Below are 26405 nucleotides of genomic sequence, written 5' to 3'. Positions count from 1 at the left end.
TTGAAACTAAACAGAGCTGATGTTAGAGTCATCGTAGAGTTACTCACAGGGCATGATAACCTGAACAAGTTCCAACATCAGATTGGAAAAAGCATGACAAATATTTTCCTATATAAAGACAAGTATAACAAGCGGTACTCGGTTTTCCATAAAATACATTTAAAGTAATGAAATTGCGTGCATTTGTGTGTTATTCCTTTTATAAGGAATTTTCCCTAAAACTTTAAGCATTAATATTTCAAAAACTATGGTATACGCAGAAAAATTTTACTCTTAATTTTCGTCTAATTTACTAACAGAAAGTTCTAACAGAATCCACCCGCTAAATTTGAAACGTAAGTCTCAAATATTTCCATACACTTATTTTTTTAGGATAGTCCTAAAGAAAAATCGAAAATATTAAAGTTAGTTTATTAGTTAACTTTGGTATCGATAATACAATCATCTTGTTTGGTGATTGAACGTTTTGAGGTGATATCATAGAAACTATTATTTTTTTAAATTCAAATTAAATAATATCATTCTTATTGAAAGCTCGACTGTATAATACCTCAAAGCATAAAAAACGTCCGAACACCCTTAAGTTAAACAAGTATTAAAAAAAACAAACACAAAATCTATCGCATATTATTTATAACAAGTGAACCAATTAACACTTTAACTTTCCCTTCAATACCAAATGCGTAAAATACTGGAAAATCCTATTATCCGTTTTAATATCAACGGATAAATAATACATAGTGCAGCATATATGGGCGCATCCGTCGGGAAAAATTATAAATAAATTAATATCGAATTAGATTTCTTTGCATATTCTCGTTCCAAAGACGTCTCTAAGCATGGATCAAGAATTTGCTAGACAAAAATCTGACCTAGTTTAAAAAAAAACCAATTTTCCTTTTTTGTCAAAAATCTATTTTTGAATCAAGTAAAATTATTTTAGGTTTTTTTGATCATTATATCTTTTTCGTAAAATTCATCGTTTTCGAGATATTAGAAATGTTTAGAAAAGTTTAAAAATATACCATTTGTAAAGCTGAAAAAAATGTTAAACTTTTTTGCTACCAAAATCTGTACTCATTCTTTGAATTTCTCTTCCATTTGCATTGCAAATCAATTTTGCAAGTATTTTGCAATTGAATTGTATACTTTATATGTAGAATGGAACAACGGCTGCAAAGAATGTTTATTTGAGCGCAGGCCTCCGTTGATCGAGGAGTTCTGGGCAATTGCCCAGAGTAACCAATGGAAAAGATTGATCTGTATATCTCATATACCAATGTAAAGAAATCTGCTCTTCACGATTTTGTTATGAGATGTCAAAAAATTATTTAAGGATTTTGGAAAACCCAAAAATTTTAATGGTCTTTTTGAGTTTTTTCTAAGCTTTTAACTGCTAATATCTCGGAAACAGTGAACTTTTGGAAAAAAATTCAAAAAAACTTTACTTGATTCACAAAAATTTGACAGGTACCAAAAAGAAAATTGACTAAACAAAAATTTGACCAGATTTCTGACCGAAAAACGCCTGAAAGGGGACATATTTCGAACGGGAATAATTGTTTTCCCGACGGATGTGCCCGTATGTGCTCCACTAATAGAAATGTTCGTAGTTCGTACTATTAAAGCCTACTACTATATTATACATAATGACGACAGACTGAGTTATATATTGATCTCATTCTAATCAATAGTAAATATGTGTAATGTTTGTTCACTTTAACTTATTTATTTAAAAGTTTTCGTATATACGTCAATAAACAATCAATTACGGATGCTTACATGGCAATTTGTAATATCTTCTTCTTTATTTCCGTTAAATTTAACTATCAGAAATTAATCATTAAATAATAAATGTATCGGTTACTAAATACAATAAATTTACAGTGACGGTTTCACAATAAATAGGTCTAACGGGTTTGGTATTTAAATCCGAATTAGGACATTTGAGATACTAAAACAAAGTTTTGGTCTTTTAAAGTTATTCAGGCGTAACGTATTTATTTCATTTTCAACGTAATTTATAAAGTCAACAGCCTCCGTGGCGCAATTGGCTAGCGCGTTCGGCTGTTAACCGAAAGGTTGGTGGTTCGAGCCCACCCGGGGGCGCAAATATTTTACTACACACGTCGTATGCGTACATTTGCAGTAAATAATTTTAAAGTTCTTCGGATTTAACGTTTTTATTTGATTTCCAATAAATTTTATTTGAATAACAGCCTCCGTGGCGCAATTGGCTAGCGCGTTCGGCTGTTAACCGAAAGGTTGGTGGTTCAAGCCCACCCGGGGGCGCAAATAATTTTTATGTAATTGAAGTTAGCGCCCAAGAGATCCTGTTTTGTCGGGGATTCTTAAAACTTATTAATTTTAATTGCTTACTGATTTATGAATCTTTCTTTTCGATATAATGAAGAAGCCATTTTGGCAACACTGAAACTATTACGATTTGCTACTGTTTTCGCATACACACACAGAGAATGTTGAATTATTAATATAATCGTAAAGGTTAACACATTCACATATTAAAAAATGTTACATTGCAAAATGAAAATATACGTAAAGTAGTCACACAATACATTATTATATAATATACGATTGTTTTTGATGGTAGGTATCGAAACTTAAAATAAATATGTGAAAAAGTGTTAATGGATCCATTGAGAATCGAATCTGAACGCGATAATTTATTTGAATTGTATGTTTAACTCAAAACTAGAGAATAAACCTTTAAAAAGTTAATTTTATTATTTTTGTACACTTTCTTTTTTTAATATTTGAGTTGTAACGTATTTATTTGAATTTCAATGTCATTTACAATATCAACAGCCTCCGTGGCGCAATTGGCTAGCGCGTTCGGCTGTTAACCGAAAGGTTGGTGGTTCGAGCCCACCCGGGGGCGCAAATGTTTTACTACAAACGTCAATACGTACATTTGTAGTAAAAAATTTTAAAGTTCGTCGGATTTAACGTTTTTATTTGATTTCCAATGAATTTTTAGCGAATAAGAGTCTCTCTGGCGCAATTGGTTAACGCATTCGGATGTTAACCGAAAGGTTGGTGGTTCGAGCCTATTGAAACTAGCAATAATTCAAATGGTATTTCAAAAATTGTTTTGATATATATTTTTAAAGGTCTACACTTTGAAAATATGTAGAAAATTTAAAAAAATTTCAAGACTATTTCAACACCTTGATACCTAAAGAATGGTCTCTTTTCTGTAAAATATATCTACGTTTTAAAAATTATTTGGTGTATGGGTTGCTTTAAATTTAATTATGTATGAAAAAAATTCTACAAAACATGTGTAGCGTTATTAAAAAGTGAGTTAAAAAATCTAATTAAATTAGAAAATTAAATTTTATATCGAATGAGTACTATACAAATCGAATATTGATCGTTAATTTGTATTACTTCGAAATAACAGAAATACGGTCTAAAAAAATAAGTGTTTTAGTCTACACAAAATTTTTGGAAAAGGTTTAAACTAGGGATCGAAATAGCCTTGGGATACTTAAAATAAATGACCATATATGTCAAAAATGATATTTGGATTATGTTTCTAAGAAATTATAATAAATTTTTTAAGAAAAAAAGTATCTATAACAGTCTAAAATTATGTACTAATTGACACAAGCAAGTTAGTAGATTTTATATTATTAAAAGCAAAAGAATGTCATATGTCAAAATATATTATAAATTTAACTCTTAAATAGTAATTATCAGAATTACACATTTCAATATTCTAATATCTTCATATAAAAATATAAATATCGCTTATAAAGACTATCGGTTATAACGACCAAGACTGTTGGTCCTTTCAAAGAAGTTAGAATCGGTTTTGGAAGTATAATTTTTATATGGTATACAGAGTAAAATGAAAATGTAAACACTGTTTTAATATTATACCAGTAGACAATACAATACAGAAAACACAGTGTGTACCGTTTTCAGCAGAATTGTGTATTGAACTAATGGAAAATATTGTATCATGATATACGTAATTCATTTTCTATTTCGATATTGAAAAGAAAATTAGTTTCTGATTGCCTTACATACTCTTAAATTAGTGATCTATTCATTGATGTTCGATACACAGGACAAAAAAAATAAATAATCATCAACATTGTCTGTGAAAAGAAAATCTTGTTTTCTATTATTTTTAGGGTTCCGTAAATTTAAACAAAACAAATTTTATCATTGAACGAAGAAAACTTCATTGTTAAAACTTAATTCTTCTTTAGTTTAGTATAGGTACAGAGTTTTCCAATAAGAATGATACTATTTAAATATATAATAACAGATATACAGATCTACAACTAAAAAACTGGACAGGACTTTTTAACTACTCCTTACAGATTTTTCATCCACTGAAACTGGATGACATATTAAAAAACTTCTATCACGTCAGATTTTCATGCTAATTTGCATAAAATGTAATCAACTATTTTAAATTTGCTAGTGCATTAAAAAATTAATTTATATAAAATTATGTAGAGGTTATGATTTACAAAGTTAAAAAATATTTAACACATGAAAAATTTGACGCATCTGCAAAACGCGTGAGCAAATCTCTCTTCACGTGACTTAACATTACCGAACGATTGACGCGAGTGCTGACGGATTAATCAGGTATCGTTAATTTGTTGGGATACGATTACCTGATAATTTCCAAGAGTACGTGGCTCCCTCTTGAGTTAGCATTTCCTCTATTATTCCTCCTGAATTCTTCAAATTTTCGTTTTTTAAACCATGCATATATGTAATATGCAAGGTATACTAAGTTTAGTTCCAAGTTTGTAACGTTTAGAAATATTGATGCTACGCACAAAATTTTGGTGTAGTTGTTCATAGATTCACCTAATTAGTCCATTTCGGGTTGTCTGTCCGTCTGTCTGTAAACACGATATCTCAAAAGCGAAAAGAGATATCAAGATGAAATTTTTATAGCGTACTCAGGACGTAAAAAATGAGGTCGAGTTCGTAAATGAGCAACATAGGTCAATTGGGTCTTGGGTTCGTAGGACCCATTTTGTAAACCGTTAGAACAGAATAAAATTTTAAATGAAAATATTTCTTATAAAAAAATAACCAACTTTTGTCTGAAACTTCTTTTCGTAAACATGACTGTTTACCCATGAGGGCGCAAATTAGGCGTAAATTGTATAGTATGCTATTATATGGGAATATCAGTTATGTATGTGTGTGACATGTATGTATGTGATATGTGAAAGAGTAATCAACACTGTCTATACATGGTATTTCAACAATTAACTCAATCAATTGTTTGTTTTCACTTGTTTTAAATATAATTTTTTAGAAAACTATTTTTTAAATATTTTACCCAGTTTAAATCTATACAAAAAATTCTGTGTGGTTTTATGTAATTTTACAGAAAAAGAAATATCCTGTATAAAGTTAAAAATAACGAAAACAAAATTTAAGTCACAAAACAAATTCAATTCGAGTTATAGATTAAACTAAAAAAAAAAAAAAACACGGTAAGGTCCCTGACCTATATATTATATACATAGTGCATTGTCGAGGTTATATACCATCTAATTACAGTTTTTCCTCGAATATTCGAAGATGGTGGGCATTCGATTACAGTATATATGTATATATGTATATACACAATAAACAGACCAATTGGAATACTTTAAAATAAAATTACCCTCCAGACAAAAACAAAACAAAAAAAGAAGTTATATAAAAAGTATCGTCATCTTAATATAAATTGTCTCAATTTTCTTCTATTTTTTTCTCCAAGATGTGCGCTTTTCCTTATCGAAAAAAAAAAAATTCGACTAGATTATATATTTATATATAGGTCACACTACAGTACAAATACTAAAAAAAAAAAAGAATCCCAAACATTGCTTTTATATTTCGAATCGACAATCACGTTCACGTATGCACTTCTGCAAATGACACTAAAAATGGTTTATCAGAATCAGACTGAACGCCTCGTTAAACATCGTGAATATTCGTAGTTTTTCATATAATACACACAAAATACAACATTATTGTAAAATTGTTGTATTATATGCGCATGCGTATTTGAATATCTATGTTACAATATGAAATAGTATGTCTGCATTTTAATTCAAACAACAATTTTATGTTATGGCTAATGGATAAAAGAGATGGAATTATATAAAACTTAACATTCATCTCTTTGTTTATTTCATTAAAAAAAAAAATTGAATAATTGTCTGATTTCAAAAAAAAAGAAAGTTTTTTGAAGGAAATTTGAAGGGTTTTTTCATACAAGTTTTTTGGAGAAGAAAATAAATTTTAATGCGGATTGAAATTGATGCGAACGCCGCGACGTCGGTTGAACGTTACATATATATATATTAGGGTGGTTTTACTATGTCCCACAAACCCCTCTACAAAGCTTTACATGGCGAGTAAAAACGGAAATGACAGAGGTTCGTACAAGTTAGAAAAGGATAACGATGGAAAATGCTTGTAAGTAGAACATTTACCGTTGATTATCTGACAGTTCGATTTGGACGGCCTCTGAGTAATGAACTATCTCATTTTTAACTGCATTTTCTCAAAACACGTTGAGTCATGTTGCTTTTTCAAAAGTCGTTTTGCCACTAAAAAAAATTGTTTGTGAATTTAAAAAAAAATTTTGTAGTTCAGTTTTTTCCTAAATACGTTTTAATCCAAAAAAAATAAATTATTTTGTGATTTAAAAGAAAAAAAATAATTTGGATTTAAACCCAAAAAATAAAATAGAGTTGTGAAATTGAGTGAAAATTTTTGTTATTGAATTAAATCGGTTTTTTGTGAAAAAAAAATTATTGTTTAAAAATATTAAGTGAACTAGAAAAATTTTTGAAAACTATTTGAAAAGTTTATTAATAAACAAAGAAAACTTGTTATTTAAAAAAGGACAACAATACTGCGGTATGTATAAATTTACCCGCTGTATTCTTATTTAATACTGGTACAAAACTTTTTAATTTCCATAGTTACTATAAAATTTTTCAAAATGTGTTATCTCGGATTACAAATTTCTATGAAAATGTAATTGATCAACATATATATCGAATGTTTAACTTATATTCGATTTTTCGACTTCTTTCGAAGTATAGATTAAGAGATAATTAAATTTTTAGACCCACTTTCTATTCAAAATTTAATATTTTCATACCATACCTGTCCTGACACTATTGGGAAGATTAGATTAATTTTTTGATGGAAGTTAGATTAATGTTTTATAAGAAAATAAATTTTAAAGCCGAAAAAGAAAATCTTAAATAAAAAGTTATTTATGGAATTCCATTTTCTCGAATGAAATTAAATAATTTGAACTTTGTTTTGTATTTTCAATAAGAAAAAAACAAAACGTATAGAATTTGAAGATTGGATAATAAATTTCAATTCATCGTCTGTGTATGTTGGAAAATAGTGTGTTTTTGTTTTTCCTTGCCCGGTGTGTTTTCTCTATGTACTACAATGGAATTTTCAATTTAATTAAAGTACAATGTAACGTTTTTTTTTTGAGATAAAATATATTACATACACGAGGAAAAAATTGAGAAAAATTTATAATCGGGGTAATTTAAAAATAATAATAAGTTATTTTAAACGACTTGGAGAAGTAAAATTAACTTTTATGATAATTTTAAACGATAAATTCTTTTCCCGCTTTTAAAGATTTTTACTTTTTTTTTTAGTTAAGATAAAAGGCAATTTATATGGTTGTAAATTTTGGGCGGGAGAAATTTTAATTATAAATAAGTAAGGATTCTCATTGGTTTTATCTAAATTATATGTTCTTAGATATTTTGCGCTATTTTGTAAAATTTTATCGTATATTTTAGGGAGTAAAAATTAAATTGTATTTCGCTTCTTCATTGTGAATAAATTGAGCAGTTTTTCACCCACTTTTAAATATTGAATCGGAATGAAGCTTTGAATGAAGGAACGCATAGCTTACGGAAGCTTTGAATGTATAGTTAGTATGCCTCGAAGAATCTTTGAGAATGAAATTAGCTCGAAAAGTCCTTTAAAGTTTTTCGATACATAAAACGAATCTCACGATAATGATAATTTTTAATTTTCGTAACTTCTCATTTAAGGTTAGCTAATTTTGTATAAAGTGAAAATTAGAAATTAAATTTTTATTAAAATATATCATCTGACCATTTTTTCTCTAAGTCTAATATTAACGTTCAAAGTAAATTCTATAATTGGAAAACTAGTTATATATTTCAAATTTAAAATTTTTTAAATTTGAAAGTATTCTTATAAATAGTAATTTTAGATAAAATATTGCAAAATAATAAATTTTAGTAAAATTTATTGTCTGAAACTATTCTTTCCACAGAAATTATAATTTTTATCAATAAGTTGTCAAAAATTTAATATCGCGAAAATTCGAGTTTACCGAAAATGAGTTTACCGCATTCGATTTTGGCTTGATAAATTCATATTTCAGAGAATATTATATCCTGTATAGTTCTATCAAAATTTTTAAAAGATAATTAATTGAAAATATGCTGTAGAAAAAGATTTAAATTTAATTTTTGGTGGAAGCTGTGGGAAAAAATTATAATAAGAGCTATTTCGTTATATTTTAAAGAAATAAAAGTCACTAGAAGAAAATATTTTTATAAAAATAATTAAAGTATCTAAAAATAAATGCATCGTCCGGGAATCGAACCCGGGCCGCCCGCGTGGCAGGCGAGCATTCTACCACTGAACCAACGATGCTGTGCTTTGATGGTTTGGAAAATATAACGTTTGAAAAAACTGAACTTATTTCTGATAAATTATGGCTTGAAAAATAATTTTAATAAAATAAATTGCATCGTCCGGGAATCGAACCCGGGCCGCCCGCGTGGCAGGCGAGCATTCTACCACTGAACCAACGATGCTGCGTTATTTACACTTGTGAAACAAAACAAAAAAATTTGACATGCTTTAAACTCGATAAATATGTATTCTATGTACATTTCGTTTAAATTAAATACATAGACTCCGATCGTGTTTTTTTAGTGTTTTATTTTATTTATAAATTATAATGAATTTTTCCATACAATCCCAGTTTTCGGAATATTCCTCGTCTTATTGAGTCCAAATTATCAAGATTACTGTATATCATATATTAGAGATTTGTGCCTTTCTTGCTTCGAGTTACCACAAAATTTTGTAACATTATAATATTGAAATGTCAAAAATAATGATTTGTATCTGAAATTATTTATATTAGATTAGATTATACTAATAGCTTTTGAAATAAAATTTAAGTAGAATTTATATGCCTCAAAAAATGTGAAATTATATATAAATATAGGGTGGATCATAAAAATTTTACACTATAATAATAAGGTAGTGAGAGAGCAGACAAGGTGGCCAAACTGCTAACCACCATGGCTCCCACTCAAGAAAAGCTTGCGAGGATGCCATACCAAGAAGGTCTTAACAGATTAGGAGATAATCTGAAAAATCAACAATTAAAGGCATGGACCAGCAACGAGGGAGGGCGAATTGCCAAAAACCTGTTGTGTGAAGGAAACTCGCTCGGTAACAGAGCCGAGGAGATCTTGAAACTAAACAGAGCTGATATTAGAGTCATCGTAGAGTTACTGAGGGCATGATAACCTGAACAAGTTCCAACATCAGATTGGAAAAAGACAATTTCCCGCGTGTGACAGATGCGGAGAAAATTCAGAAGAAACATCGATCCACTTTCTCTGTTACTGCCCGGCGCTCATATAGCAGCGAAGGAAATGGTTTGGTCCGGCCATAGTCGAACCAGAAGATATTAGGAAACTCTGCGCTAGGCAGATCCTGGGTTTCAGTACATCAGTTGGTTATAATAGCCACTGAAAAGCGTAGCGGGGATAGAGTACAAGGGTCTATTTGGCTAGGTGCTCTGAACTATTGCTTCGAGCATGGCCCGCTAACCTCTATTCCTATACCCATACCCATCTCAGATCTATGTCTGTGTGACATAGAATGTTCTTCTCCTGTACCCTTCAAATATACTTATACACTTATTTTCTTTACGAATTATCTACCCTAATTTTCCTATAATATTATGCGTATCACTTTGAGGATAAACCATCCGGTGAATAATAATTTCAATTTTAAATTTTACTAAACCACTGTTGATAAAATAGTTAACGATTGTTATACTATGATAAAATTTACATATTTTCAAATGAAAAGTTGTAACATTTAAAAGTTTATATGATTCAATTTCCTAACCAAGAATGCGTTAAATCTGATTGAAAATAAATAAATTTCCATGAAAAATATGACATCATATACATATAATATATATTGTATATTTATTTTGGTAAAAGGGCATTCGATTTTTTTTTATAACGAGATAAATTTATTTTTATCAGAATTTTTTTCTAACGATGATATGTTAATGTCATATGAAAATCAATTTTGTTTTTAGTTTAAATTTCCGCGCCAAATTTAAAAAACATGTCCCATCTAAGTGTCGCTTGACAATACTATCTTTACAATACTATTGTTTTTATTTGGAATGTAAGATGTTCCCACGATTCTTGTTAATCAATTTACGACAACTAAATCGACCCAGAAATAAATTGAGTAGAAAAATGAGATTGACAACCCTATATTATAATGAAACTTGATCGGCACACATGATAAAATACACATTACCAACTCAATGATAGTTAAATAACTAACTGATCAGTATAATAGTCAAATTCATAATGCGGAAAATGTTGAAAAATTTTTGGACAGCATCGATTTCAAAAATTCTTTTTTCTACGTGTACCTTAGGTCTTTAGAAACATTCATCACTACGAACTTAAGCTACTCTATCAAGAAACTGGTCACGAATATGGGATATTTACTTTTAAATTAAATTCTCGAATCTAAATTAAATGAAGAACTCATTTTGGACGTAAATATTAGTATAAAATAGTATAGCATCGTTGGTTCAGTGGTAGAATACTCGCCTGCCACGGGGGCGGCCCGGGTTCGATTCCCGGACGATGCAGATTATTTTATTATAATTAAACTTCAAGTCACAGTTTGTTGAAAATGATAAATTAACACTGTCTATGACGGGTATTTGAATAATTAACTCAGCCAAATGTTATTTTTGTCATTTGTTTTTGAAAAATTGAGACATTTTTTATTTTTTCTTCTTTGATGTGCTTTATGCTATTTATAGGCTGTTTCTTGTTGCAGTTTGGGGCGAGAGTTAAAACTTCTCCAATTTTCAAATCAAGGCAGAGTTTAGATCCCAAAGATCAAAGAAACACGTAGAAAAAAATAATTTCACAGTATTTCTGGCTTATTTATTTGACTATAATATTGACTAGTGACTTCAATGCTCTTCTATAAGTTCTAATTTCATCCAAAACACATCATATGTTATATAACAAAGGTTAATTAAGATTGACAGTTGCAGTTGACCGCTATGGTATGCCTAGACAGTTGATATAGATGGCTTTTATATATATCAAACCCATTCAGAGTATGCAGCAGTAGATAAATAGATCGTGCTATTTACACTTCCTCAAGGGTGGTCGATCAATTTTACAAGATATTCGAACTAAATCACTTAATAAAATTATTTTTGATCAAATAAATTTTAACTATGTGTATGGGTATAATGAAAGTTTGTTAAGTATATGAGAGAGTTAATTGTCTAAAATCTACACCACAAAAATTAAAAGTAGGATTTCTATCTTTCCGGTTATGAATCAGAGTTTCCGAACAATGGTATAAATTTTTTTATTTAAAAAAAAAAAAAATCAAAAAGTCTCAAAGCTCCATGCGGATTAGTTAACTGTTTTCAGAAAACGCAAAAGCAGTCGTTTTCAAGACTGAAAACAAATGTAAACAATAAAATTAGTTTTACCTACTAAAATTCTTAACCCGCTAGCATAAGCATTTCATGCGAACATAAACTCAATTTACGTCATAACCACGCTCTAAAAATTTCATCTTTATATCTCTTTTCGCTATGGATTTATCGTGTTTATCTAATTAGGTGATTTTATGAAAACCTATACCAAAATCTTGTAGATTTCATCAATATTTCTAAGCGTTACAAACTTGGGGCTAAAATAAGGATATCTTGATAAACAGCGTATACAAATTCTTTTAATCGTGAGCATGTTCGAGTACATAAGTATGCAAAATACAAAACACAAAACTTCGTAACAACATAGGTAAGCAGACACGGGTACAAAACTTTATTACCTAATACTTAATGCATTCAAAATATAAACAGAACATTTATTGTAATAATAACAATAGTAATTTGGATATTGTATACACGGTGTTCTATAATTGTCTGCAAAACTTTCGCTTCATGAAAAAGTTGAGAAAAAAAAGAAAATGTTCATAGAATAAAACACTACTTAAACAGATAATGTGTTTTATCAAAGTGTGAAGGGGTGCCCTAATTGAAAAATTACTATAAAAAAAACTCTATTTGGCTTCTTATATTATTATTTAACTAACCCATAAAAACCAAATTTTATTGATCGAAACGGACTGTGTACTCAAAAATAAACTTCATTATTGTGTTAAGTTGATACAATGAACAAGATTCTGTTTTAGGATTTCTTTTTTTGTGGTAATTTTCCATTTAGGTCACTCTTTCACACTATGATAAAACACATTCCCTGTTTAAGTTGGGTTTTCTTGGATTACTTTTATTTTGATGTTTATAGTTTTTATTAATTTATTAATATAAGAGTTGGTTAATTATCTTGTGAATAAGGCCTCAGATCCAAATTTGGTAAAGAATATTTTCTTCTTTTTTTTCTCAGCTTATTCAGGAAACGGAAATTCTGTAGACAATTATAGAACACTCTGTATACATAGTTTTTAACTACCATGTAATTTGAATAATTTTGAAATGAAACTAAAACGTGTTAATACATTTTAATAACTATTTGTTCATATGAATATTGCGAGTCGCATCGCGTCGCATATAAGCAATTTTCAATTGTTTTTCATAAACATTTAAATAATGAACTAGAAAATTCATGATTTTCTAGTTTATATACTCTGTATATATTAAATATATCAAGGTTTTGCTATAGGTAAATTTAGTCTATTTCTGTTTGTCCGTCCGCCTGTTTGTCCCTCCGTTAATACGATAATAATGGGGTTTAACCTTCGTTTTTCTGACATTCGCCTATAACAGAGGCCACCCACATCATTATTTGTTACTCTTTATTTATATAATTACATATATACAATTAAATTTTATGATGTGGGTGGAATTGGTTACTTCGTTCTTATCCAAGCGACGACAATGTGATCAATTCTACACCCTCATTAATTATAATTTGTTCACACTGTCGCTACCTGGATTCGAACCCGCAGCCTCTCCGTCAGAAGCTAGAGGTCAAAGACTAACGCCTTAGACCGCTCGACCACTGAGCCGATCTCGTTTTTGATTTATCGTGATGACAGACGGACAGATAATCGGAAACGGACTTATTAGGTGATTTTATAAATATTTGTACCAAAATTTTCAAGCGTTATAAACTTACTACTAAACTTAATATACCTTGTATATTTTTCATATAGATGGTATAAACAATATATAATTTATAATAATTTTTCTAACACAACACACAAAACAAAAAAAAATTATATGAATAATATTAATGACGATAATTTAAATATAATTAAAACAAGTAACAGATTATTTAAACTGATATTAATTAAAAATGATAGTGTAAAACGCAATTAATATAGCCTTTATGTGTAATTAGTAATTTGAATTATACTAATTATTATCATATACCGGTAATTCTATCTCATTTTAAACAGATAATATACGTTCCATTTGTTCCTATATTGTTGTCATACACAATTATCTTGTATTGTTTACATTTTCACACTTTTTTGAACTTTTTGTAAGGTTATGTTGAGTTTTGTTTATTTCCTTAATACTTTGTCGCGTCTCTTTCTAGTGTCATCACAAATAATTTCTTATAGTCTAAATAAAATTATATAAAATATTATGGTAATAATGAAAAAATTAATGCAGCCTCCAAGTTTTCCACAGCAGCAGTGGCATGGTTGCGTTATATTGCGGTATTTTTCCAGCGAATTCCGTCTCTGGTCAAATCACGATTTTATTTGATCAATATTATTGGCTAGTGTGTTATTTCGGCTGTTGAGACCTTTATGAACTCAATTATTTATACTTTACTATCAATATTCCTTGGCGTTACAAAAGAAATTTAAGTTAAAATATATGCCGAAACCAGGGATCGAACCAGGGACCTTTAGATCTTCAGTCTAACGCTCTCCCAACTGAGCTATTTCGGCTGTTGAGATCTTCATGAATATAACTTTCTTTTAATTTTACCATCATTATTACTTGGCGTTACAAAAAAAGTTGAAGTTAAAATATATGCCGAAACCAGGGATCGAACCAGGGACCTTTAGATCTTCAGTCTAACGCTCTCCCAACTGAGCTATTTCGGCTGTTGATATCTTCATGAACATAACTTTCTTTTTATTTTACCATCATTATTACTTGGCGTTACAAAAAAAGTTGAAGTTAAAATGTATGCCGAAACCAGGGATCGAACCAGGGACCTTTAGATCTTCAGTCTAACGCTCTCCCAACTGAGCTATTTCGGCTGTAGAAATAATTATGGTCATAAGTTTTTTCATCGTCAATATTCCTAATAATGCTGAAATAAAAAACATGCACGGAGCAAATACTAATTTGAAATATTTGTTTATTTGTTACAGACAGTTCAATGAACACTGATGGAAAAATGTGCGAAATTAACCAGGAGACTCTTACTAAGACTACAAACATAAATAGTTAAATTTTCTCAACGAAAAACTTTACTGTAAATAACACTAATTGAGAACAGTAAAGTTTATTCCATGATGTATACTAACTTGATAATTCTTGCATAAATTTTCATTTTGAGAACAATTCAAATAGCGCGCGGTTGTTCGGTGACAGTGAATGATAATGTCATATTAAACTCATTGTAAAATAACAAGAATTAAAACAGTAATTTAAAAAAAATATAATTAACTTTCAGTTAATTTTTTTTGTACTAATTTTTTTGTAAAATCAAGATCATATAAAAGAAAATCCACTGTTATGTTTGGAATATTTGCCCAATCAGTGGCATTTATTTGCTTGTTTGCAATTGTGCAAGAACAAATTATTCAATTTTATAGTCATGAACAACAATCGTTTATGTTTAATGGAGTCTTAGCTAGTGAGTTCCCTGAACGAGAATGTTGTGATCCTGTGTATCCACCACCAGTTCCCACAGCACCATCATCATCAGCTGCAACGCCTACAGGACGTTCAGGTTAGTTTTTTTTTTTGGTGTTTTATTGGAAATTTAGATTTTATTTAAAACTACTGCTACGAGTGCGTTAAAGAACGAAATTTTTTCGTTGATTTTTTTTATAAGGGGTACTGAAGTTTTAGAGCACCCATTTTTCCAAGTTTTTAATTGGTCATATTACTCCCAATACTTTTGTAGTGGGACCTAAATCCTATCGACCTAAAAATCTGTATACGTAATCTCCGGATTATCGTAATCGCATACGAAATCAAGTGGATTTTTATCTCTAAACTGAGAAAATGAGCCGTTTCCGAGATATTGTACACTGTATAGCATACAATGGATGTCTGTGGAGTTTAGCGATATTTCATGATTTTAACGATTATAGGACACGTATATCATTTAAAATGCAGTGTTGTCAACACGTTAGTTTTTGTCCACCCAAGAGTGAGGTAAAAACTCCCCAAAAATTCTGTAAAACAATTCATACTTATGTGTACAATTGATGAATGAAAAACTTCTAATTTTAAATATATCTTTAAATTTAGGGGGAATCCCCTAAGTTGGCAACACTGTCAAAATGATATGTGGTTAAATTAGAGGTTATGAATAACAATGTGAAATGAAATGTAAGATATAAGTTTGGAGACTTGAAGACCCTTTCAAACAAACAAAATTTTTAAATCGATTCACAATTGTACGGAGAAATCGGTGAACATACTTTAAAAACAAACAAACAAAACAAAACAAAAATTATCCTCTATTTGAAGTCGGTTAAAAATGAAACCCCTGTGTTGTATTATTACTATATACGTACTTGTTTATTGAAAATTTCACAATGCCAATCAGAAAAATTATAATTAGAGTACACAATAGTATTAATTTCTATTTAAAGTAACAATTTTTAATTGTACACGTGTCAGCGTAACAAAGATCGCTCTCGTAGGTTTTGCGATTGTAATTTGTTTTATCTCATTTGAACGTTTTTCATATTCATTAATAATTTATTTTATTTAATATGTACCTTTACTGATTTAATTATAATTTTATTGTAGAAGCATATAGAGTCTTTCAATAAGAGCGGTACTTTTGGAAATTTCAATAAAAATAAATAGCTTAAGGTATTTCAATCGGAGTGATTAAGAAGGCGATATCTTGGCAAGAACAAAAAGTTCTTTAAGTAGGAGTTATACATTTCTTTGTGGTAGTTATTTTTTAAAAAGGTACGGATATGTGTAAGCAATCACGCGCTATTTGATTTCATTTATATTTAACTACAACTTCTTGTTGTGTGTACAGCACAACAGCCTGTGTGAGACAAAATCTTCGCCATTCAAATTTAGGCCAGTAAAAAAGTCGTGTTGAACATATGAATAATATTTTGTGCACAAAAAAACTTCAAAACAAAATAAAGGAATTCTTCTGTGACACTTACTAAAATTTAAGGGCCACTCTTATTGAAAGTCCCTCTGGTAGAAAAATAATAATATAATTAATAATTAAACACGTTAATTTCATATTTTTTCTATAATGAAGTACAAGTTATATGCTAGTTAATATTTTTCTAATACATCATTTTTTTTCTATTGTTTGTATGTAGTCGAAAAACATACACGGTTACCTAGTAGGGATGACAAATAATGCCATGGTAGTGAAATTTTAAATATCAGAAAATATAATTTATTTGTCAGTTCAGGTTTACAATTTCTCATTCCATAAACATTTCAATAAGCTTGGAAAGTGTAACAAAACAGGAAAGTGTAGTTTTGTGGTGAATAAAATTTGCTTACGAATGCACAAAAAGTGAAGTAATAGTAGTTAGTTACGTAACTATATTTAAGAAAGACCATATGTTTAAATTGAAGAAAGGGGACTCTGAGCTGAACCAAAATCTTTTAATCTTTTAACAAAACCAAAGCTTTCATCTGGTTAAGCTCTAAAACAGTGTGGTACATAATTAACTAATATATGATTTAAAATTTAAAATGATTAATAACTTTTTATCAGCAGAAAGGTGGTAAAACATATATATGGTATCACAATGAGCTCTATAGCCTAAGTGTGTCGTTGGTGGACAGCCAATATAACCTAACCTAACCTAGAAAAAAATAATTATGAAAAAATTGGACCAGAAAAGAAATCGACTTCTAATTTCTCTCTAAAAATATGAAAGTGTAAAAACATTTTTATTTTGTTTTTTTTAAATTCCTATCAGAAAAATATGTTCGCATTTTTAATATAAAAACGAGAAAAAAAATAACAGAAACATTTATATTTAAACTGCAGCTGTTATCCTGTAGAGCTATCCTGAATATTCTGTGTGTGTTATCCTGAAGGACAATAAACATTTTAATTAATGGAAACATAATATTTGAAAGAGTTGAACATCATATTTCATTCGAATAAAAATTTAATATTTTAAATATCTACTAATTTTCTGTTATGTTACATCAACATTCTAAAACTATTACAAAATGTTCGGGGAAAATCATGAAAAATATTTTACAAAGGAAGGGTATTTATAAGAGACGTAAATTTGGCCCCCAGAAATTCCAAGTTTACATTTTAATATATAAATTTTAAGACTAATATAAATAAAAATAATTTTAATAATCGAATAAATAATCGATTTAAATATGGCTTTTATGTACAGACTAGCAAACATAGGAAGTGAAATTGGATAATAATTATCTCATAAAGTGTTTTGATTGTATAAAGAAGTTTTACTATAAAAATATATTTATACATACAACTATTTAATCATATCAATTTCATGTAATATACAAGAATATACGACACGTTTTATAATGTAAAGAGGTTTTACTGTACCTTGCACTGTAAGTATACATTGATAGAGTTCATAATAAGATTATCTATTGAACATCGATACATCTATACATATACGGTATATATTTAGGGGTAAGTCGTGTACCTTTGGGCGCTAATATTTTAGCAAGATATAAATCAGGTACGACAGATCATACCGGTGAAAGTAGTAGCTTGTAATTAGTTGGGGGACGGGGTTTAGGAAGGAATAAATCAAGCACGACAGATCATGCCCAGCCCAAGTAGTAGCTGGTAATTAGTGGAGCGAGGGGGTTTAGGAAGTTATAAATAAAGCATGACCGATCATACTAGGCTCAAGTAATAACTGGTAATTGCTGGGAGGGGGGGGGAAATTGACCCTGGAATTACGATAATTCAACAAATTCACAATCTTCCCCAAATTGTTCATGTACTGATTTTGTCTCTGGAAAAGTTGGAAAAATATTTTCCTGTCGCTAAACAACTTTGCGCTGTCAAAATTATCTTTATAAAAGTTGACAAGCTTTTTGATACCAGCTGTCTGACCGATAGCCAATCGCACAAGCAATTCCAAAAAAATTATCCAATTAGTTGTTCGAAAACCTCCAAAGAAGATTTCCTGAAATAATTTCTGAAGTTTTTGAAGTTTTGGTTGAACCTGACTTCAGTCTTTTTGGAAGTATAAGCAGGCGCGGAATTTGAAATTTTTCCTGTTTGCGTTCGTTAATAGCTTTGACAGTTTCTTTCAAATTTCATCAAATAGAAGTATTTAAGTTATAAGCAACTGACGCAGAGACTACTGCAGTTTTGTGTTTAATATTGCCGCTATTGTTGTCAAGTGAAACATGACAAAAAAACACAAAAATTATTGTAATTTAGATTAAAATTTAACCACCCAATTTCCAAACCTTTTCTAAATATCCAAAGGTACACGACCTTCCTCTATCAAAGATATTATAAACGTGACTGACTACTTTTCCCGTGTTATTATTTTTTTATTTGAAGTACTGTTTAAAAAGTTGCAACTGTATTTGTTGTGTTTTTTATAGATATTTTATTATATGGGAAAAAAATCTTGTGTTTAAAACACTCACATGACTTCTATATACAAATTAAGTCAAATACTATGTGAATAGAAGTTGTATAGAAAGGATATTTATTTATAGGTTATAAAAGACAATTTTAATTTATTGGTACTAAAATGAATAATTCTTATAGCAGGTATTTTAACATTCAATCACGGGCTTTAACTCTGGAATATTTGACCAACCTCTTGAATTTATTAGAAAACCATATTAAAATAGTTAATGGTCATGGGTGTACCAAGCTTTGGTTCAAGGAAGGGGGGGGGTTGAATTTTTGGCACCGATATGTTCACCAACCCTATATTATTTTTATTTTTTATAGTACACTAATTTGGCATTTTTGTCCTATTTACATCCAAAAGTAGTTATGGATACATTTGCATTACTAGTTTTGGATGTAAATTATTGTACTATAATTATCTATGAACACTGTTTCGTGACTCTAGTCAAATCTGTTACTATTCTGTTAGCTGTCATTACGAATATTAATTTATAAACGTTAATTATTTATTAAATTATTTTAACTAATTAGTGTATAACTTTAATTAGTTTAGCAATCAAAAACAGATTACCTATATGTTTTTATTTAACAGCTTCGTAAAGAACTTCGTTCCTAACGGGGGTCCCAAGACTGAAACTTCCCACTATAGGAAATTATTGTAATGGGTCCGATTTTCGAAATCGAAATTTTCGAAAAAAACCGAAATCGAAAACACGTGTGTGTGTGTGTGTGTGTGTGTGCGTGTGTGTATGTACGTACGTTCGTAGTCTTTTTTATAGACTTCGTTGAGGTGTCGATCGATACGTACTAAAGGCAATATGATCCGAAAAGAACCGGACAAGCTTTTTCTTAAGGTTTATCCTGATCGATATCGTGCGAACAAAAAGTGATATCGACTTCGTTGAGGTATCGATCAATGCGCATTAAAAGCAATATAACCCGAAAAGAAATTCATGAAATTCGATATAATCTCTTCGAAATGAAGTTTTTATTTTTTAACCCCAGAACTAAAAAAAAAGGGGTGTTAAAAGTTTGACCGCTATGTGTTTGTATTTGTCTGTGTGTCTGTCTGCCTGTCTGTCTGTTTATGGCATCGTAACGCATAAACGGATTTGGTAATTGGTGGAAAAGTAATTTAATGGGGAGTGTTGTTAGCTATGTTTAAAGTGCGAATTTAGGGTTACGTACTCGAAAAAACTAAAAATTGGCGATGATCAACTAAATTAGCCCAGATTTTATAACATTTTTTTTATGCTGGGAAGTTATTCGTGTTGACCTCAAGCGTCGTACTAGACTTTATCCACGGCTTGTATTTTTTATATTTGGTTGAAGCCGAAAAACAATATCCCCCCGTTGGAGTGTGTATATATGGAAGTAATAAAGTTCGAAGAAGTCCGTCTATCTATACGATTGATGCGTAGCAAGCATATATATGCTATTGTTTGTTCGATGATCGTAGCTAGTCTCGTTCAATCGCCATGCTACACTATATATGCTGCTTTATAACTTTTTTTCCCTATTTCAACTTCACAAAACTTGAAAGTGTGGGCTTACTCATCTATTCATAACGATGATATCTTTATTAAACGATCAAATGTTATTATGAAATTTTCTTTTTTTAATATAAGATTTTTCTCTTCGTGTTTTTTTTTTACCCGATCGTAGTTCGTTTTTTTTTTTTTTATAATCAATTTATCTATACATGGTTTATATATATTTATGTCGAAAACGCATTGTGTTTAGATCTCGAAAAAAACAGGATACATAACCTAATTTAGCAAAGAATGTTAGTTTTTGGGTCAATTTAATTGTTATATTATGGAATAATAATATATTTCTGCCATCTAGTGAGCAAATAAAAAACAGACCTAAAACAAATGAACATACATGCCAAAAATTATTATACCATGTATATATGAAATATACATAGTATATTAAGTTTAGTCCCAAGTTTGTAACGCTTAAAAATAATGATGCTAGGAAAAAAATTTTGTCATAGGTGTTCATAAAATCACCTAATTAGTCCATTTCCGGTTGTCCGTCCGTCCGTCCGTCTGTGGACACGATAACTCAAAAACGAAAAAAGATATCAAGCTTTACAGCGTACTCAGGACGTAAAAAGTGAGGTCAAGTTCGTAAATGAGCATCATAGGTCAATTGGGTCTTGGGTCCGTAGGACCCATCTTGTAAACCGTTAGAGATAGAACAGTTCAAATGTAAAAAATGTTCCTTATCAAAAATTAAACAACTTTTGATTGAAACATTTTTTCGTTAACATCACTGTTTACCCGTGGGGGCGCCAATTAGGCGGAAATTTTATAATGTGTACTATACTTGATTATCAGTTATGTATGTGTCACATGTTTGTATGTGTAATGTGATAAAGAAATCAACATTGACTATGCATGGTATTTCAACAATTAATTCAGTCAATTGTTTGTTTTCACTTGTTTATTTTTTGTAACAATACAAAAATTTGTTCCTATTTTTTCTAAGAAAATAAAACAGATAAGATAAAAATTATGCTATTATCATTTTATATTATCATAAATGAAACTGATCTAGTTCCTTGCAATGAAAAATGTTGAAAATATTGTCTCGCCTCTATAGTTATAAAATGTTGGCGCCATAGATTTTGTGTATAATTTTCAATGACTCATTATATATGTTCTTTTGTTACGGTGTACTAAACTAAGTGTAGGCAGAAAACTATATTGTTTTGTTGAGGAGTAATACATGCGAGTTATACCATCCTTTATTACAGTAGCGTCTCGATAATTGAATCCCTCGATAATCAAAACACTTTTCATACCCATCTCATCCGCTCGCTCGAAAAATTTTGGTATAGGTGTTCATAAAATCACCTAATTAGTCAATTTTCGGCTGCATGTCTGTCTATCTACCCGTCTGACAACACGATAACTCAAAAACAAAAGGAGATATCAAGCTGAAATTACAGCGTTCTCAGGACGTAAAAAGTGAGGTTAAGTTTGTAAATGAGCAACATAGGTAAAGGTCTTGGGTTCGTAAGACTCATCTTGTAAATCGTTACGATGTATGTGTAATAAGTGTAATCAACACTGTCTATACATGGTATTTCAACTCAGTCAATTGTTCGTTTTCACTTGTTTTATACTTAACAAAATAGCACCACAATGACAAGTGTTATATGGTGTGTGTACAGTCTTGATTAAATATATACATTCCAGTGTTGCTTTGCAATGCTTTATTTTATAAATAATGATACAATTCCAAGAATCGAAACAAGCCCAATAATAGGAACACCTCCTGTTTATCTTGAATTTCAATTATTGTGACTCTACTGGATTTACACTCAGTGTATTAAAACGTGACAAAAAAAGCTTGCTTATATTCATTCATTCATTATTTCAAACAGTATGCTGTAGTATGAAACATCTCATGAAAAATTATTATTATTAATGCATTTTTCGTTTCATTAATTTTTTTACGAGTTTTGTTGTTGTTGGATTGTAACATTATTTTGTATACAAGATGTTTTGGTTTCAAATCCAAAATAAGTTTCCAAAATCCGAAATGGTTTTACATAAAGTCTCTGGTAGTGTTAGACCCAAGTGGCTTTTGACGGATATAGGAAATTTCCCAGATCTATATTTGTGTCGGTTTGAGGAAAAAATAGATCTGGAAAAATTTAATAATAAATAACGCCCCCGGGTGGGCTCGAACCACCAACCTTTCGGTTAACAGCCGAACGCGCTAGCCAATTGCGCCACGGAGGCTGTTGTGTATTGAAAAAACTATAAAATTCAAAATTGTTAATCTATTTATTATTAATAAAAACTTCAAGAAAATATAACGCCCCCGGGTGGGCTCGAACCACCAACCTTTCGGTTAACAGCCGAACGCGCTAGCCAATTGCGCCACGGAGGCTGTTATTCATTAAAAAATTCATTGAAAATCAAATAAAAACGTTTAATCCGACAAACTTTAAAATTTTTTACTACAAATGTACGTAGTGACGTTTGTAGTAAAACATTTGCGCCCCCAGGTGGGCTCGAACCACCAACCTTTCGGTTAACAGCCGAACGCGCTAGCCAATTGCGCCACGGAGGCTGTAGGTACTTTAAAATACAATTGTTTCAAATAAAGACTGACACGTGAATAACAGAGGTCCATGACTAAAGCCACATTTCCCCTCATCCAACGTTTTGTAGTGTAAGATGTTTTCTATTGAAATGGATGTTTTATCTCATGGTTCAACATGAAATATCTTCAAATAAAGCCGACATTTCGTGAAAAATCTTAAAAATTGCAAAATAATCTGATTTTGTGGTAAATCTTTCATGCATTATTTTGACCAATAAATAAAAAAACCAATTTTTTAATTTCCTCTCATGGGTAATTGGTATATCGGTAATGTATTTACCTCACAATAAAAATTATAACAATTTTTCAACCCTTAAACTTTAAGGGTTAAAAAAAAAAAGCGTACGGTATATTTTGATAACATATCAAAGATATTTATTATATTTCAGAGAATATTACACATAATATTAAAATGAAAGTGTCACTCAATAAATGACATGCCAAAAAATTGACATAGAATATTTTTATTTATATCTTTTATATCCAAACTATACCACTACTGTGTATAATACAGTTCTTTCATTGAATTGTGACTCCTCCATTGGAAAGGAAATATTAATGTATTCTTTTTATATTTTTAATTCCTTGTTTACACCGTCATGTCATAACATAGTAAAAAATATGAATACTATTTAAAAATGCTGTAATTAAGTGTCCAAAAAAACGCAGTCTTTTTGGCGCTGTCTGTTGATGACGTATTAATATGTGAGCTGTCAATTAGTGACAGTTCAATATATAATTTACACCTTAAAAGAATGAATTTACAAAATAGAATTTACACACGTTATTATTTAGTTTTCAAAATATAAGTAATTAATACCATAGAGTATATCAACAAATCTGACAAGCCACATACTATGACGTCACGTCTGTTTTAAAATTTGAATTTCTCTCACTGAATTTGTACTTTTATAAATATTAGACAGAGAAAGCAGACATACTAGGTATTTCACATTTGCCATTAGAACACCATGTTATATTCTAGTTTGATCAGAAAGAGACAAAAATACATATTTGAGGGCTTTTATTTTGGTTGTTTTAATATTACAACAACACAACAAATCGATTTTTACTATTGGATAAAAGGTTACAAAAAAGGTCAACATTGGACGAGACGACTCTATGACTATTCTGCATAGCCAAAATAAATAATTCCGATACATAATAAATATATTTATCATATATTTTGTGAGCACTTTTCTGTTATATTTTGTGTAGTGCCTCTAATAGTATGTACCATATATAACAGTGACGGCAAGCGTGTTTGTGTGTGTGCGTGTGTGTGTGGGCAGTGGCGTAACTACCACTGCTCCGCGTATTCCACGGAACACGGGTCCCTCGACTCTAAAAGAACCTTTTGAGGAGCACAAATCCGAAATTTTTTTTTTAAATTATGAAAATTTATAAATCATATCTAAGATTGATAGTTTTTATTATGATCGTTTGAACTCGCTTCAGAGACGAGTAATGAAAATTTGAATACCTGTTGATTCAAAATTATTTTCTTGTAGTAGTTAGAAATAATTGCTTGTTATTTATTTCTTACTATTCCTGCCTCAGTAGTAACCACAGAAAGATCTTCTTCGAAAATTAAGTTGATGAAAAATTCTATGAGACTAGAAAAGTTGAGCTTTTTGGTCACTTTCGAAATCGAACAAGCAAGAAACCTAGACGTTTCCAATCTTCTAATGACTTGTCGTTTCCAATCTTTCTAAGCAATGACTTGTCAATATGTACAGAAAACGGAAAAATTGCATTGCATCAATAAATAAGTTCCAGCGCAAGAGAATATTCTTTTTCTTTTCTTGTCGTAAAATTGATAGAGGAGAGGGGAGGTGGAGTTCTATACAGAAGAGAGGCCCCCTTTTCTCGGTGGAACACTACTAAATCGACAGCTGTTACGCCACTGTGTGTGTGTGTGTGTGTGTGTGTGTGTGATATCTATTTAATTATGTAAAACGATCAAGAAAATAACCTTTAACAACAATGGTAGCTTTTTTGTGTGTTCCTCTAAAAGGAATAATCATCATATTGCGAATATGTGAACATCAAAATTCTTTTAGAATATAGGGCCTTTCAATAAGAGTGATAGTTTTTAAAATTTGAAGAAAAAAGTGTTGATTTCACTGTCAATGTATGTGAAGAAAGATAGCCACTCTTATATAGCCACAGTCGTGTAAATATAACAAGACTGTGTTGTCACACACATATAACTGATATTTCTATATGAAACATACTATAATGCTCTAATGTGCGCTCTCACAAGTGAATAGTGATGTTTACGAAAAATGTTTTAAACAAAAGTTGTTTATTTTTTTTTATAAGGAACAGTTTTGACATTTAAACTTTTAACCGTAGGACCCATCCTTATAAAAAATAAACAACTTTTGTTTGAAACATTTTTTCGTAAATACAATTATAAGTATCTACTCTGTATTACAAAGCATAATTTACTTTGATCCATTGAATTGTTGTTTATATAATGAAAATTTCTTAAAAGTATCACTCTTATTGAAAAACCTATACTACAAGAAAACTTTACTTTCTTTTGCACAACCCGATTGATTCATAGATGTGAAACATCAAAAAAGGAAAAAAAAAAAAGTTCCAAATATAGGTATATAATAAAATTTTTGTATGTATCAATTTCTATTGTGTTATTTATAAATGATATACAAGTTGTTCAAAAAGTTCGAAATACCCCCTCTCCCTTACCTGAAATACTTCAACGTTTTTCTTGGTCATTTTATAAAATCTTTGGTCCTATATAGAACATACGATGTAATTTGCGCCCTCTCGGGTAAGCAGTGCTGTTTACGAAAAAATGTTTCAAACAAAAGTTTTGCTTATTTTTTTATAATGAACTTTTTTCAAAGTTCTATCTCTAACGGTTTACAAGATGGGTACTACGGATAAAGACCCAATTGACCTATGTTGCTCATTAACGAACTCGACCTCACCAACAGAAATAACTAGATGATTTTATGAACACTTAAGTATACCAAAATTTGGGACTAAACATAGTATACTTTGATATATTTCATATTATACATAGTATAAATATGGGGGTTCATCCTTTTTTCG

General features: G+C 30.0%; 1 protein-coding gene and 11 non-coding genes across 12 annotated transcripts in view; 4 read left to right on the top strand and 8 right to left on the bottom strand.

The window, feature by feature from the left end:
• The first annotated feature begins 2035 nt into the window (after positions 1-2035).
• Trnan-guu lies at positions 2036-2109 on the top strand. The gene has a single exon. It is a non-coding gene; the product is annotated as a tRNA-Asn (tRNA).
• Positions 2110-2218: 109 nt separating this feature from the next.
• Positions 2219-2292, top strand: Trnan-guu. The gene has a single exon. It is a non-coding gene; the product is annotated as a tRNA-Asn (tRNA).
• Positions 2293-2825: 533 nt separating this feature from the next.
• On the top strand, positions 2826-2899 carry Trnan-guu. The gene has a single exon. It is a non-coding gene; the product is annotated as a tRNA-Asn (tRNA).
• Positions 2900-8659: 5760 nt separating this feature from the next.
• Trnag-gcc lies at positions 8660-8730 on the bottom strand. Its single transcript has one exon. It is a non-coding gene; the product is annotated as a tRNA-Gly (tRNA).
• A 93-nt stretch (positions 8731-8823) lies between these two features.
• Positions 8824-8894, bottom strand: Trnag-gcc. The gene has a single exon. It is a non-coding gene; the product is annotated as a tRNA-Gly (tRNA).
• A 5343-nt stretch (positions 8895-14237) lies between these two features.
• Positions 14238-14310, bottom strand: Trnaf-gaa. Its single transcript has one exon. It is a non-coding gene; the product is annotated as a tRNA-Phe (tRNA).
• Positions 14311-14396: 86 nt separating this feature from the next.
• Positions 14397-14469, bottom strand: Trnaf-gaa. The gene has a single exon. It is a non-coding gene; the product is annotated as a tRNA-Phe (tRNA).
• Positions 14470-14555: 86 nt separating this feature from the next.
• Trnaf-gaa lies at positions 14556-14628 on the bottom strand. Its single transcript has one exon. It is a non-coding gene; the product is annotated as a tRNA-Phe (tRNA).
• Positions 14629-15109: 481 nt separating this feature from the next.
• LOC123303048 overlaps positions 15110-26405 on the top strand; it is a 509686-nt gene continuing 498390 nt past the window's right edge. The window contains exon 1 of the mRNA XM_044886145.1: positions 15110-15326. Within this exon, the coding sequence (XP_044742080.1) occupies positions 15110-15326 (217 nt within the window). The remainder of the gene's footprint in view (positions 15327-26405) is intronic.
• On the bottom strand, positions 22881-22954 carry Trnan-guu. Its single transcript has one exon. It is a non-coding gene; the product is annotated as a tRNA-Asn (tRNA).
• Trnan-guu lies at positions 23032-23105 on the bottom strand. The gene has a single exon. It is a non-coding gene; the product is annotated as a tRNA-Asn (tRNA).
• On the bottom strand, positions 23215-23288 carry Trnan-guu. Its single transcript has one exon. It is a non-coding gene; the product is annotated as a tRNA-Asn (tRNA).

This window comes from Chrysoperla carnea, chromosome X, assembly GCF_905475395.1.
Source record: "Chrysoperla carnea chromosome X, inChrCarn1.1, whole genome shotgun sequence".
Classification (NCBI taxonomy): domain Eukaryota; kingdom Metazoa; phylum Arthropoda; class Insecta; order Neuroptera; family Chrysopidae; genus Chrysoperla; species Chrysoperla carnea.
The sequence above is the reverse complement of the archived record's forward strand: the minus strand, read 5'-3'. Positions and strand labels throughout refer to the sequence as shown.